This window comes from Rhea americana, unplaced genomic scaffold, assembly GCF_003343005.1.
Source record: "Rhea americana isolate MKP2758 unplaced genomic scaffold, rheAme1 scaffold_323, whole genome shotgun sequence".
Taxonomy (NCBI): domain Eukaryota; kingdom Metazoa; phylum Chordata; class Aves; order Rheiformes; family Rheidae; genus Rhea; species Rhea americana.
The window spans coordinates 613084-627718 of NW_028186450.1; the positions used below are offsets into that span (position 1 = coordinate 613084).

General features: G+C 37.6%; 1 protein-coding gene across 2 annotated transcripts in view; it reads right to left on the bottom strand.

Annotated features, from left to right (window-relative positions):
• AHRR (aryl hydrocarbon receptor repressor) overlaps positions 1–14635 on the bottom strand; it is a 95662-nt gene that overhangs the window by 26254 nt on the left and 54773 nt on the right. For both annotated transcript variants that reach the window (XM_085310692.1, XM_085310693.1), the window contains exon 4: positions 2662–2762. In XM_085310692.1, coding sequence (XP_085166818.1) covers positions 2662–2762 — 101 coding nt within the window. The remainder of the gene's footprint in view (positions 1–2661; positions 2763–14635) is intronic.

The window sequence follows — 14635 nt, forward strand, 5'->3', positions numbered from 1 at the left end:
TGGGAGGAGAGAAGAAGACAGAGGAGGGGAGGGGAGTAAGTGTTTTAGGCTGAGTTGAGTATCACTAAACCATGTTCTGCTGTGACCTGTATATGTGCATAAGGGTAAGGAAAAGGAATGAAAAGAAGAAGAAATCTCTTGTGTATTGAATTTAAGGTGTTCTCCAAAAATAATAAAACAGTGCAGATAGACATTTACTAGCTCTTCCTAACTTCTCAACTAGTAGGTATGAGTTGATTCCAACCTTAATGGCCMTTTAAACATGTTTGCATGAGACTGTGCTCCTCCAGATAATTTTGTAGATTTAACATGGCTTTGGACCTCAAACAGGTCTAAAAAATGGACTAAACTGGAAAAGACCATTAATAAAATTGGGCTTCTGTCATTAGAGCTTTGTTTGTCTTCCCTCCAAAAGGAAATAGAAAGATGGCAAGGAAAGAGTCTCCTACCCAGAAGGAGAAGTGTTTCCAAAACTTAATATACTGGAGGTAATCAGTTATTTAAATACCTGCTATGCTCCACTAAAAAAGTCTTTGATAAAACTGGTATCATTGTTTATTCTGTGATTGCTGATGAAAGCTATTTGACTATAGGTGTAAAGATATCTCTATAAAATCTTAAATAAAAAACACATGTTGTGGTAGAGGCTTTTAAAAATAAAGAGAATTTTAAATGTACTTTAAAGACAGACTAATTCCATTGTTTTCTTTTAAGCTGAAAGGGGAAGCATTGCACTGTTCCCAGACTGGAGAGGCAGAGAGAAATTATTTACCAGTAATTAGGGTTCTTGTTATTCCATTCTTCTATCTATACATATAGCTGAGTAACTCCATACACTAGAAAAAAAAATGCAACTATTCCTGGTTTTCCATTAACATTTCAGTCAGGAACAGCATTATTCACACATATTTGGGGATTCAGATTAATCAAATTTTTAACAGAAGCATCTAGGACAGGTTACATAGCACAAGATAGTGTTATGAAACAGAAAGCCCCCTTTGACAGCTGCAAAATATCTTTTGAGAGGCAACAACATGGCTAGATTCACAAGTCAATGTACATAGCATAGCAACCACCATCAAGTCCGCTGGCTTCTACTGAGAAGAAACAACAAAAGAAACTGCTTAGTTAAAACTGCATAGTTCCTAACTGCTAACAGTGAATTTGGCTGAACAACAAAAATCCACTTTCATCACATTCCATGCCCAGTAAATGAGTGTTTGAGCCAAATCCAGTGCCCAGAGAATATTCCCAACAAGTCCCAAGGAAAATTCACCCTCCCATTCTAGCCAAGACATGTCCACAAAGGCAGCCTGGTGAATATATTCATATTTACATGCAATTGATCATCCAATTGACAATCTACATTAAATATGATCCAGAATTAAGTATCTCCTACATATGCAAAAGGAATGTCACTCATATTCCAAAGGCTAAGTAAATCATTAGCATCTTCAGTAACATAAGTCTCTTGTAACATACTTGAAATTACATATGATGTTCTCTCCATGTGCCTGTAGTAGTAGGGCTACTGCTTAAAGATCCTTTAAGATTTTAACTTGTGGATATATAATATATACCAAACAAAGCAGAAATTGAAAATGGGAGAGTATTATTAAAATTTAGATACTCATGATATGTACCATTATTTTGTCCTATACTCCCTATCATTTAAAAATGGTAATTATTGCAAATAATACCTGACAACCAAATATCTCATTTTAGCGCTAGAACTAACTAACTAGAGGCCTCTACATTATTCGCTTTAAAATATAAAACAAAAATCTTCTGAAGTATTAAGAGGAGGAAAAGCTGTCTGCCAATTTCCATTCCAAAGACGAACAAATTGTGATAACGGATCCCGTGATAAAATGTCTTTCTCTTTTTTCTAATAGTATGCAGAATTTATCTGCTGGAGGTTTCATTTACATGTGTCTCAGAGCTATTATTAAAACACGATTTTTTAGAACATTAATATTACCTTATCCAAAACAACTATATGTGTTTAGTCTTAATCAAATGACAAGGATCCTCAGTGTATAAAAGGCATTGTTATATCATGTGCTTGAAAATCAGATATAAATGGGATGGACTACTGTCTTCTAACTGGTTCAGTAGTTCCCAGCAGTATTAATTCCTCAGTCAGATTAATGGATTCAATTCTCAGTAACAGTATGGCCCCTTTATGCTCTCTGCCAACATAAAGTCTTTCTATAGGGGAAAAGAAATACATAGAAAGAATAATTTCTGCACACACAGCTTCCCTCAGAGCACAGAGTTCAGGAAGCAGAATAAATTAAAATATCCCAGGATAATCTTAGCTCAGACCAGAAAGCAGGTAAGCTCCTGTCTGCACCCTGAAAATACATGCCAGGTAAAACAAATCTTTGCTATCACCCCAAATGAAAAAGAACTGTGAAATGGCCCACTGGACTTCACTGATGATATAAGGTTGCAAAGTACTATTGCCCAAACAGCAACTGAATAGGACTATCATCACTGTCAGTTTTGCTCTTGCAAGAAGTACTCACAAGTGTGATTCTTGAGTGAATCACATCAAGATGGACCATTTACTCAACGTTGCCTCAAAGGATTTACTGAACTACGTCATCAAATTCCATAAATTACTGAGAGTTAGAAAAGACAGAATTTTTCACTTACTTCTAGTAGAAGTCCACCTTCTTGTACAGCAGTCTTGTTAGATATACTGTCTTCTTTTATTGTTTGATCACTTTGCTTCTTAAAGTGCTTTTCTTGAATGGCTGTTGGAAAGAGTTATCAATTTATAAATCATACTGATTAGGGCCACTAGACTAAAATTTGTATTTAGGCATTTAACATTGCATTAATTTAATTGGGAGTTAGTCTTTATGGTCTGGATTTTTTTACAGAAAACTTGCTTTTGTTGTGAGGGAGACAGATACATATTTGGCAGTCCAGACTTTTTTATATGAAATATACACCATTTTTTTATAGAACAGATTTTTTCCATTAGTATACTCTGCATAAAGCAACAACCCAAACCCACAGGAAAGAAACAAAAGAAAGTTAGCAATTTGTTTTGTTTATAAAAAATACATATTGTGACAATATAAAGAAACAGCTATATAGTTCAGAAGACAAGAGATTGAAATAAGTTTCTTATTTTCAGTGGTGACCTTCTTGGCATTGGGTATTTTCAGTCTCACTTAACTGTAGTCACTACTATGAGTCTGAGACTGATTTTAAGACTCAAATGAATGTTCTTGAACTGTCTCATTTAAAACAGTGGCTTAAAGTTAGGTTTTAGCAAGCCATATATCACAGGAAAATCATGAAAATCTCTCACTATAAATTATAATTGCATATATTTTTCCTGATAATGGAGAAACCTCAGCAGGAATCAAAACTTCTGTTGACTGTCTTTCCTGCACATGGTTTATTATTACTGGATCTGAAATATCTTTGAATACTCAGATTCAAGTTTTCATATGGCTATATCGCAGAGAGAAATCTCTGAAATCCAGTCTCTTTTCTGGGGATAATGAAAGAACTTCTGAGAAGACTGAGTTGATTATACACATCATCTGAAACACTGGGCTTTTGCATCATCTACGGAATGCAGAGTATGACAGGAATCTGTCTTTATAATTTGGTCAGTAACAGTTAAGGAATCAGCTTCACTCTTACAACCTCATTCCAGTGACTAACAGAGGTGGGTCATAGAAATACCTCAGGCAGGAAACAAAGATGCAGTAGTTTTCAGGTGGTTCTCCTTTTCACATGCAGAATGAGAAGGGAGAAACTACCAGTGAGATTAGCTGAGACATTTGATACACATTGTCCATTCCAGCTTAAGGATAGCTATAGCAGCCACAGCCTGGGATGGTTAGTAGTCCAAAAAAGGGTGGAGACAAACAGGAAAACTTTATACCAAATTGGAATCAGAAAGCAAGACAGCAAGCTGTTCTAACATTGCTGGGCTTTTTGCTAAAAGTGAGGACAACCAGATACAAATTTTTAGTAAGATACTAAATTTTAAAAAAGTGTATTTTAAAATGGCTTGAATAATACTTGTTGAAAAGGATTTCAGATGTGATCTAAATGGAGTCACTTTCTTTCAAAAGGACTTAATAACTTAACAGTCTACTGAAGGATTGCCACAAGATCCCTCAGCATTTTGTAACAGATGATGGCAAYACAGAACCACACTGATTGAATATTTGTGATGTTTTTTTAACTACATAAATATTTGCTGCTAGTGACAATATAAGATATTATCCCAAAGCAATCACCTCAAATGTGTAATTAGATGTAATAAATCCCTCCCCTGGCTATGGGAAAATACATTAGAAAAACCCCAAGCTGCCTAAAATAGACCCCTGTGCACATTTTCCAAGTAAAAGAATGTTGTGTTTTCAGCCTTGTAAGCTAGGCTAATATAAATGGGACACAAAGATCCTTCAACTTGCATTTTCATTTTGGTATGCTATTTGAATTAACTGAAAAAAAGTCACCTTTTTTTTCTGATCAGCTCAGCCTTCTGCTGTGTTTGTCCGTAAGGACAGACATTTGGCCATTCAAAGCAGTATTAGACAGCTGTGACAGCAATTTTAAAAATCACAACCCCTATTCTAACAGCCTCTTCCAGAATTTTCCTCCTTAGAAGAGATGTTTTTGTAAGTCCTTATACAGTGGTTTGTAGTCTTTGTACAGGTTAAAGGACAGACAAGGAGGGGTGAGAGGAAATGAAGGCTTATTTTTTTGAGGCGTTCTTTTGGCTATGTAAAAATTCCACTAGTTCTAACTTCATCATTAGTGGAAACTATTATTTTATCCAACAGAGCAGGCCAGAGCTCCCTGCCTGTTTGTTAGCCTTCAGGCTCACACAAACATAGCAGCAGAAACACAAGGGATGTTTGTTCCACAGCTTGTCTGGCTGGTATAAATTCCATCTCCAAATGGAAAGTATTTTAATGTTACTTTGCCGGCTAGAGTTACCCGTATCTTAGGCCACACACATCCATTTCATAACATACTCTACTCACTGGCCTGCACTTTAAAAAGACCCATTGCACCATCAAAAACAACTGACACCCTCTGTGCCAACAAGCAAGAGCTCCTCAAAGATAGGCACATTTGCTCTTTAAACCTGAAGCAGCAGAGCCATTGCTCTATTCACCCTTGTTCTACCTCCCTGCACTGGGAATACTACATTAATCAACCCATTTGGGGAGCAGAGGTTAGTTGATACTGCACTGACAGCTCAGAAGAGATCCTCAAATGGAATGGCCCAGAGGAAAGGCAAGATATGATAGAGTGAGGAGGAAAAACTGCTCTCGCTAGGGAGAAAAATAGGGAAAAGAAAACAGAACAGGCTAATTATATCCCTATCAACACCAAGAATCACAAGTGAGAACACTTGTGAAAGACACTATTGATTATGACTGGTTACTTGATATTATTATCTGATTCAACACTGATTCTGAGAAACTGTGATCAGACTTAATCATGACACAGAAGAGTGGTCTATGTCATAGAACAAATATAGAACAAAAATAAAACCTAAAATGCTTAAAACAAACAAAAGATTGGAGAATGCAGGAGTAATGTCTCTAGTAGGCAAGGAGGAGCAAATTGCAGAAATCTTTGTAAAAAATATCAAACAGCAAAGGATGATTCAGTGACCTGAGGGGAAAACTTCTGGCTTCTGGAATCCATATATCAAGAATGGGGCAATAAAAAACTGATATTGTAGGTAAACTGATGAATGCTGTTGGCTATATAAAATGGATTAGCTTTATAGAGCCTTGGACTGCTAACTACAGGAGGGGCAACTCTTCAGACTAGATTGTCACCAATTCAGTATTTAGCACTCACCTACTAGGTTCATAACTGGCAAACCAAATAGATAGGAAGCAGGAGTAATAGTGACCTTTTTCAAAGCGTGGATTATCTAACCTGCACTTCCAGAACACAGAATAAAACAGAAGATGGAGCTATTCTGCCAAAAGAGACTGTACTGATACCATAGAGTGATGAACACAAGACGCACAATTACAAAGGCTAGTAGTTTTGCATAGTCATGCAATCTAGTGAGCATGGTGCAATCACAGAGAAAAATAAAAAAGACAGGTCCAGAAAGGCTGGATCCTACAGAAGGATGCTACAAAGGGAGGTGGGGGAAAGGAGAAGAGAATAAAGCAAAAAAAGGTTGCCAACATGGCCTCCTGAAGTAAACCTAAAAGATGTGAGGACATTGTTCCAAATACTAATATAGAAGCAGTAAAAGGAGCGGAAATCAAAAAGAATGTAGAGTTAGAACTCAGACAGTTAATGAAAAAAAAAACCACAAAAAGGATGGTACGTTTAGATGAATGGAGTATTGGACTGTCCTACACAGTGCTGCTGAGCCTTTCACAGTAGCACTATCTCTAGAATACTGTAAAAACCTGAGATCTTCTTTGAGCCTCCAGTTCTGATATCAGCATTACATTTATAAACCACTTGGCTTGAAAATCAAATCTGCAACATAGTAAAGAACAGAAAACTGTCTCTTCTAAAGAAGCAGAATGAAATCACCTTAGCTATTCCCTACCCCCAGGTACAACAGAACATTTATTCATTGTAGAACACTTTAATTCAGAGGGATGGGAATTTCAGGACTCTTATAAAACCATATTTTTTAGAACAATAAGATTATATGTGCCAAAGTGTCTCTGTATCCCTTCTTCCCACACAAGTGCAATACTTTTGTCAGAATATAACCATGAAAAATTTACCTGCCAAGTTTGTCTGCAACAAACTAATTTGTGGTCAAACTGCACCCCAGAGACCTCATGCCCAAAATGACACACATCAGCTTAGACTAACTCCAGCAAATGATAAGACAKGGGTGGAATGAGTAGTGAAGACATTTTGCTATTTCTTATGCAAACACCTGCCTGAGTTCATTTAGAGTATCAAGGGACAATTCTGTCTTCTTCAGACTCTGTATGATGCAGGTATATCAGCCTGTTCTGCAAGAAGTACCTGTGAGACTACTTCTCTCCAGTGCTACCCAGGGGATAAATTGTTTGTTACAATGGATAGATCAAAATGTCAGAATCTGGTTTATAGTTTCAGACACATTACATTATGAATATAAGCCTTACTTTCAGTATCTGTTACTCAAAAAGAAGTGAAACACAGTCTTCTTCCTGGATCTCCTAGATGCAAGAAGAATCAGCTATGTATGTTACCCTGTATGCTGGGAAAACAAAATAAAATAAAACAAAACAGCTAGGTAACAGTCTGTACGAGAAATTCTGTTAAACAAATCTTCAGCCATCATCTGAAATAATCTATATCCTCTTACAGTGTTGCAGAGAACACTGAATGACAGTAAGGATAGCACTCCTTATACTTACTGGAATTAAACAATATACTACATAAAGAAGAATTACCATGCATTCCTGAACTGCATCAATGCAACCGAGAATGTTTTCATTCTGAAATGCCGCAACATACAGGTCACACAAATGCTTCAGGAAAGAAATCAACAACAAACCCCTGAATAACAGAGAGTTCAGTTATGTTGCAGAGACTACCAGAATATCAGATGCTAGCATAATGCAAAGTTTTTCCTTCCAGTTTGGTTTTCTCAGTCTGCTTCTTCTTAAGAGATGCTTTGAAATCTGACTGCCCTTTGAAGTTTCTCGAGTACAGCATGACATTCATTTAAGGTACAAACTGAACTGTTTTCTTTATAGATTTCATCCCCCCCCCCCTTTTTCCTCATTTTTCAGTGAGTCTAATATATTTTCCATGCACAAGGGGTATTAAAGACATGCCATTGCTTGACAGTTTTGCTCTCCTCTAGGCATTTTTACAGTATCCACTTTCTGGACAGCTTTGCGTGATTAGAGCTCACAGCTATCTTGGCTGCTTGTGGGTGGGAGCTGGGCACTGAGCCACCTCCTCGGATCAGACTCCACCCTTCAGCCACCCCCTTTCGGCCTGGAGAGCCCCTTTTGAAGGAAACCCAAGAGCGCGGGGGTGGGGGGGGGCTTTTTGCAGAAGCAGATTGCTGACTAACCAGAGCTCCTCTGTCACGCGATGGAGCTGCCTGTCAATCTTCCCCTGCATCTGACAGAAGCCTGGCGCACACTCAAACCATTGCGTGCAAGCAGACAAGCCACATTACCCTACGGAGTATTTCATAATAACAACAGCTGTTAAATATTGATGACTTCTGGCAAGCACCGAATGCTTTTTGTGAAGGTTAAGCCTTCATGTAATGGAACCTAATTCCTCATTAGATATTGTATCAGATATCTGGAAATTGCCTTAAAAAAAAGCAAAGGGGCTTAAAGTAAAGAATCAGAAAATAACTCTCATTCATTAGGGAGAGGGCAAAAAAGCAGCAAGTCAAAAGGTGAGGAATATTTCTGTGAAGTAAAATCCTTCTATGAATAGAAAGAAATACTTAAGAAAAGCGATCAAAACACTTGGTTTAGCTATATTCCACTGGATTATTTTTTGCTTTTATAAACAGCTACAGATGAGATAAACTTTGTAAAATGGCAATCTGATTGTCACTGCTGTCAGTGTGTTTGAATACACATGGAAATTAATTCCACAGAAAAACATACAAAAGAAGGAGAAAAGACACCTTCCTATAGCCACCCTACTAACATCAAGCTTGAGAGAGATGCCTAACTGAAAGATGTTCTGGAGATTAGACAAGACGTTAGTGAGTGGTCACAGAGGGATTCCAAGCTCAGAAGAAATGGAGAAGGGCTCGTCTCTTGCCTTGGACAAGTCCTCGTATGTTATTTCAGGTCCCAGAGGAACCTTACTGTTCCTCAACCTGACCTCTAAAACTAATCAACCCTGTTCTTGTCCACTTAACCTAACCGTTCAGCAAGGACTTGTCAGACAGGGAATCAATTCAGGCAAAAGTTCTTGATCACCAAAACCGAGTCTTTGGGATGGAACTGGCATGATGCCAGAATAGGTGAGACAAGGGATCGTAGCTAAAAGGCAGCATCAGAGTCAGGGTGCAGATGAAAAAGAAGGATCATAAATCAAGGTCTTTTTGAGGACTGGGCAAAGTCAGAAAATTTTTTCTTGAATGAGGTCTGTTTATGTTTGGGGAATACAATTAAGAAGAAGTGAGCTGAGAAGCAGAAATCAGTTGTTTACTTCTTTCTGTTGTGCTGCAGTACAGGGAGTTTTACGAAATTTTAGATAACTGTTTCACCTGTGGGGAACCAAGGCCTATTTACTGAGTTGGGACAGGGAATCACAGAATCATAGAAAGACTTGGGTTGGAAGGAACCTTTGCAGGTCATCTGGTCTACCAAAATAAGTCTATCTTCAAAGGTAGAAAAGATTGCTCAGGCTTTTGTTCAGTTTTGAATATCCAGTGATGGACATTTCACAAGCTCCAGGAAAGCTTGCTTAATTACAAACACGATTCATTTTGTAAGGTATAAGGTGTTTCTACATTTAGGTGAATAAGCATTAGGATAAGTTATGAATGCACACTTCCTCTTTCCTCTTTTTTTTTTTGTCTATAAAAAGTCCAGTGACTGTCATGAAAACTGTGAGTATATGGAGAGGATATTAATTAAGCCATAGTTTTAATTATTTGGTTTTGGATGGTTTATTCCACCTTTATCTCATACAACTTGCCTACAAGAAGCCACACTTGTAGTTCATCTTTTATGTACATTGAAGCTGTAACATCTCCTTTAGATTGTAACTTCCAAAGAATCATAGCCCTAGAGACAGGCTATGCCTCCATATAAAGCCTAGCTGTGTACTAATTATACAATAAACAGACTTACAAGTACGGTTCCAGAATGCACATTTCCTACTGCAGCTTCATGTTGCAACTTTTGTCTCTTCATATGACTGAAGAGATGATCTCCCCAACAGACAACCCCATATTGTATTGGCAAAGAAGATATTTTAGAGATTGGTCTGCATAACTATAAGTAAATATTTGAAGGATCTCGTACTGGTCTACCAGCATATCCAGCAGACTATACTGGCTCTAACACTGCCAGAGAAAGTCCCAAATTATCTTAAGATACAACACTTATTCCAAGTAATTATATTCCATTTCATCTTCATAATTCCCTATGATTGCTATTTAATTTGATTACTTTAAATGTGATGGTGGGAACCTACTGATTTATAAATTTTGTCCTGGGATCTTAATTTTCACTGCATTAGTTTAATTAAGCTGTAGTGCATTATCTTGCTTAAGTGCAAGATAGTGCATTATCTTGCTTTGCTTGCATGTCCTTTTAACAAAACCATAAAAGGCAAGTATGAATGGCTTGTTCTGTCACATTGCAAAATGGATCACAATCCTGAGCTCTAGGTAATCTCAAGTAAGAAATCTGCAAACTACTTAATCCACTTTGAAATCAAAACTTAGGTCCCCCATAATAACTAAGATTATTTCAACAAATTCATTGTCCCTTTATCACAGAAACGCAGACTGGTTGAGGTTGGAAGGGACCTCTGCAGGTCATCTAGTCCAATCCCCTTGCTCAAGCAGCATCACCTAGAGCACATTGCACAGGATCATGTCCAAGTGGGTTTTGAATATCTCCAGAGAAGGAGATTCCACAACCTCTCTGGGCACCCTCTTCCAGTGCTCTGTCACTCTCACAGGAAAGAAGTTCTTCCTTATGTTCAGGTGGAACTTCCTGTGTTTCAGTTTGTGCCTGTTGCTTCCCGTCCTGTCACTTGCCACCACTGAAGAGTCCAGCCCCATCCTCTTGACACTCTTCCTTAAGGTATTTGTAGATATTTATAGCTCCCCTCTGTTTTCTCTTCTCCAAGCTAAGCAGGCCCAGCTCAYGCAGTCCTTCCTCATAGGGCAGATGCTCCAGCCCTCTGATCATATTCATAGCCCTATGCTGGGCTCTCTCCAGTAGCTCCATGTCTCTCTTGTACGGGGAGCCCAGAACTGGACACAGTACTCGAGATGAGGCCTCACCAGGGCTGAGTAGAGCAGTAGGATTACCTCCCTTGACCTGCGGGCAACAGTCTTCCTAATGCACCCCAGGATACTATTGGCCTTCTTCGCTGCCACAAGGCACATTGCTGGCTCATGGTTAACTTGCTGTCAAACACTCCCAGGTCCTTCTCCGCAGAGCTGTTTTCCAACAGGTCAACCCCATCAACAGCCTAACTGGTGCCTCAGGTTATTCCTTCCTAAGTGCAGGACCTGGCACTTGCCTTTGTTGAATTTCATGAAGTTCCTCTCTGCTCAACTCTCCAGCCTGTCCAGGTCCCTCTGAATGGCAGCACAGCCTTTTGATGTATCAGCCACTGCTTCCAGTTTTGGATCATCAGCAAACTTGCTGAGGAGGCACTCTGTGCCTTCATCCAGGTCATTCATGAGTTAGTTGAACAAGACTAGACCTAGTACTGACTCCTGGGGGAACACCACTAGCTACAGGTCTCCAACTAGACTGTGCCACTGACCATAACCCTCTGAACTCTGCCTTTCAGCCAGTTCTCAGTCCACTTATCTAACCCACAATTCCTAAGCTTGCCTAGGAAGATGTTGTGAGTATACCTAAGGTACGAACCTGAATATTATATATTCATTAACACTAACAGATAAAGTATAAGTTTTGTGCAGAAAAAGATAACTTAAAGTGAATTTTACCAAGATTAGAAAACATGCTTAACATTACTTATACATTCTTAAGTTCTTAAAACAGAAACCAATTAATCTAGTTTTATGGATGTTTTACTCTAGTTTCCATTTTCCTCAGTACTGTACTTCAAAACAGTGTATTTTAACATAATGTAGAGGAATTGAGACTTTACCAATCTAATAGTCTATAACCTTAAGTGTGCTACAGTGTGTTCTGACCTGCCACATTCTGATTGAATGGGATCTCAGTAAATCATGATATACATAGATATCAGAGGTAGGGTGCTTCAGGATACATTCTTTCTGGGATCTATGGAGCAGATAGCCTAGCAAAACAGCTCCCAGTGTTTCCCAGTTCTTCCAAGTATTCTTCATGATGGCTTGTTGGCTAATTAGTTGTTCATCTTTTCCCTTGTCCAGATATTTAAAGAAATCTGTACAGGGAAAAACGAAATTAAGCTTGTCTATATTCCCAGCATTTTCTTTATGGTCAACAAATGTCGTTCTCTTTTGATATAGCTCATATTATTTCTTTTTTTCCAAGGCTATTTTTTCACTTGTTTTATTCTTCCAATGAAAACAGTAGACATTGGGATCTACATATGGGGCAGCTGCCTTGTGAGGAGAGACTAAAATGGCTATGACTACTCATGGTGGGGAAGAGAAGGACAAGGGGAGATAAAACTGCAGCTTACAAAATCGTAAGGCTGTGAATAAACTGAAGGCAGATCTGTCATTCATCCAGTCCTACAATATAAGTAGTGCAGAGTGCTCAGTGTCATTAGTATGATACTAGTTTAGAGTAGATCAAAGAAAGTAATGCTTTAGACACCAGGTAGTGAAATTCTGGAACTTGGTACCACAGGGCATCATGAAGGCAGACAGTACTACCATGTTCCCTAGGGATTAGACAAATTCATGGGTAACAGGTCAACAAGGAGTTTCGGACTTAAGGATGTAGGACTATTCCTTAAGGACTTCTAACAACTTTAAAGCAGCAACTCTGGATGCTAAGGATGGAAGAGAGGAATGGACCGTGGAAAGTGATCAGGTAGATGTGCTCTCTTTATCACCTCTTTTTGCCACTGTTGGAGATGAGAATACCAGACTAGATGGTCCACTGGTCTGACTCACTAGTGTATTTCATGTTTTTATATTCTCACTGCAACAACTTTGTCCACTAAATTTGTTTCAGACAGAAAATAAACCACAGATCTACAAGAGATCATTATCTGTGATATAAAACAAACAAAATACATCTCAGAAGTGACAATAATAGAGATCAGAACCTTATGAGAAAGCCTGTATGTGACTAAATTTAAGCATATACATAAACAATAAAGGATCAGCTTGTAACTAATAGCTACATGCAAATAAGAATCCCTTCTTTTGTGATAAACAACCTGTTGAAATAAATTTGCCAGTCAGAAGTATTATTCAGAAGCATCAGTAATGAGATTAGAATGCATTTTTTTCTGAAATTACAACTATGAGAATAGTTATATGTGTTCCAAAGTAAGCCTCTAATGTCTACTGGAATCTTCCCTATCTAAAAAAAGAGAACAATCTAAGAATTCCATCTTAAGGAAGAAATGCAATGAGGTCCTGATAACAGATTCATCTTAAGAATATCAGATCATTTTTAATATTTATTTCCTGTAGAAGATATGCACCAGTTACATTCTTATTCAGTTTAGATCAACAATTTAGAACATTTAGTAAATCAATTCCTGAAGAACAAAATATAAAACTAAGTGAAATTTTATGAGAAAACATCTTTCACTCTTCTTGATTAAATCAATCTGAGAATGACTGTCTTACATGAAATTTACATTACCTTTGCTTTCATTTTCTGGATTTGATAACCCGTTTCCAGGCCTATGCTTGAAAAACAGAATATCCCTCCTCAGCTTCCACTCCTCAWTTTCTACTGCTTTATAACATTCTTGTCTCCTCATAATATCATGTGCACTACTCTGCATGGAAAGACACAGGCTAAATTCACACCTGCTGACTCCAAGAGCAAATTTAAATCAGTATCTCTTAGAAAAGAGTTGAAAAAGCATACGTCAGTAGGCCAGTCTCACCCAAGAGACCATTTAAAAATAAACAAAGAACAAGATCTGGAGAGKATAAACGAAATCTTTAACATGAAATAAACACTGTATCTAAAATACTCATGCTGATATCTTCATGCACAGGATGTGCATATGTTACACAGAAAACCAAATCTGGTTTCATCAGAATTAGAGTTAGAAATCTAAAAGCAATTCCTTGAAATACTGCTTTATATAGCAACCATACTGTAATCAATAGACAATGACACAGGCACATTTGCTTTTCAGTGCACTTTAAGTAAGCAAACATGGTTGATACGAGAAATGCAGGAATTTCTGTCTATAAGTTGGATGCAGCACACTGCAGCAGAATACTTGATTAAACACACATAATTTGGGACACTGTCTTTCTACAGCAGAGCTGAGTTGCTTTAATCTTTTTGCTATCTGCTGAGACTGCCATGATGAGATTAATTGTATGAAGAGCTTGCTTGAGAGATTAAATGAACCTAACAAACTGTGGGAAAGTAATGCCAGAAAGCAGGTCCTCAAACTTTGGCTTTTCCACTTCAGGAAGTAAAAAGAGGTGTTAAAACAATACCTCAAAGAAACAAAAATATTGTTAAGGAACAGTATTTACAAGTTTATTTTTTTTTAAAAAAAAATCAATTTTCAGGATAATTTAAAAACACAGATACATTATAGACATTTTTAGAATATTGAATAAAACCAGTAAAATGAAAATCTTACCTAAAGGTTAAGAATGAAGACAACAATTGTAGTCAAAAATTCAACTACCGGAACTCTAAATTGTAACATTACAATCCTTCAATGTTTATGGTGTTTTATAAACATTAATATTTTAAGATATGAATTTAAAGTCTAGTCCTTCAAAACCATCCAAACTGATAGACTTTGCACTCAATTGAGA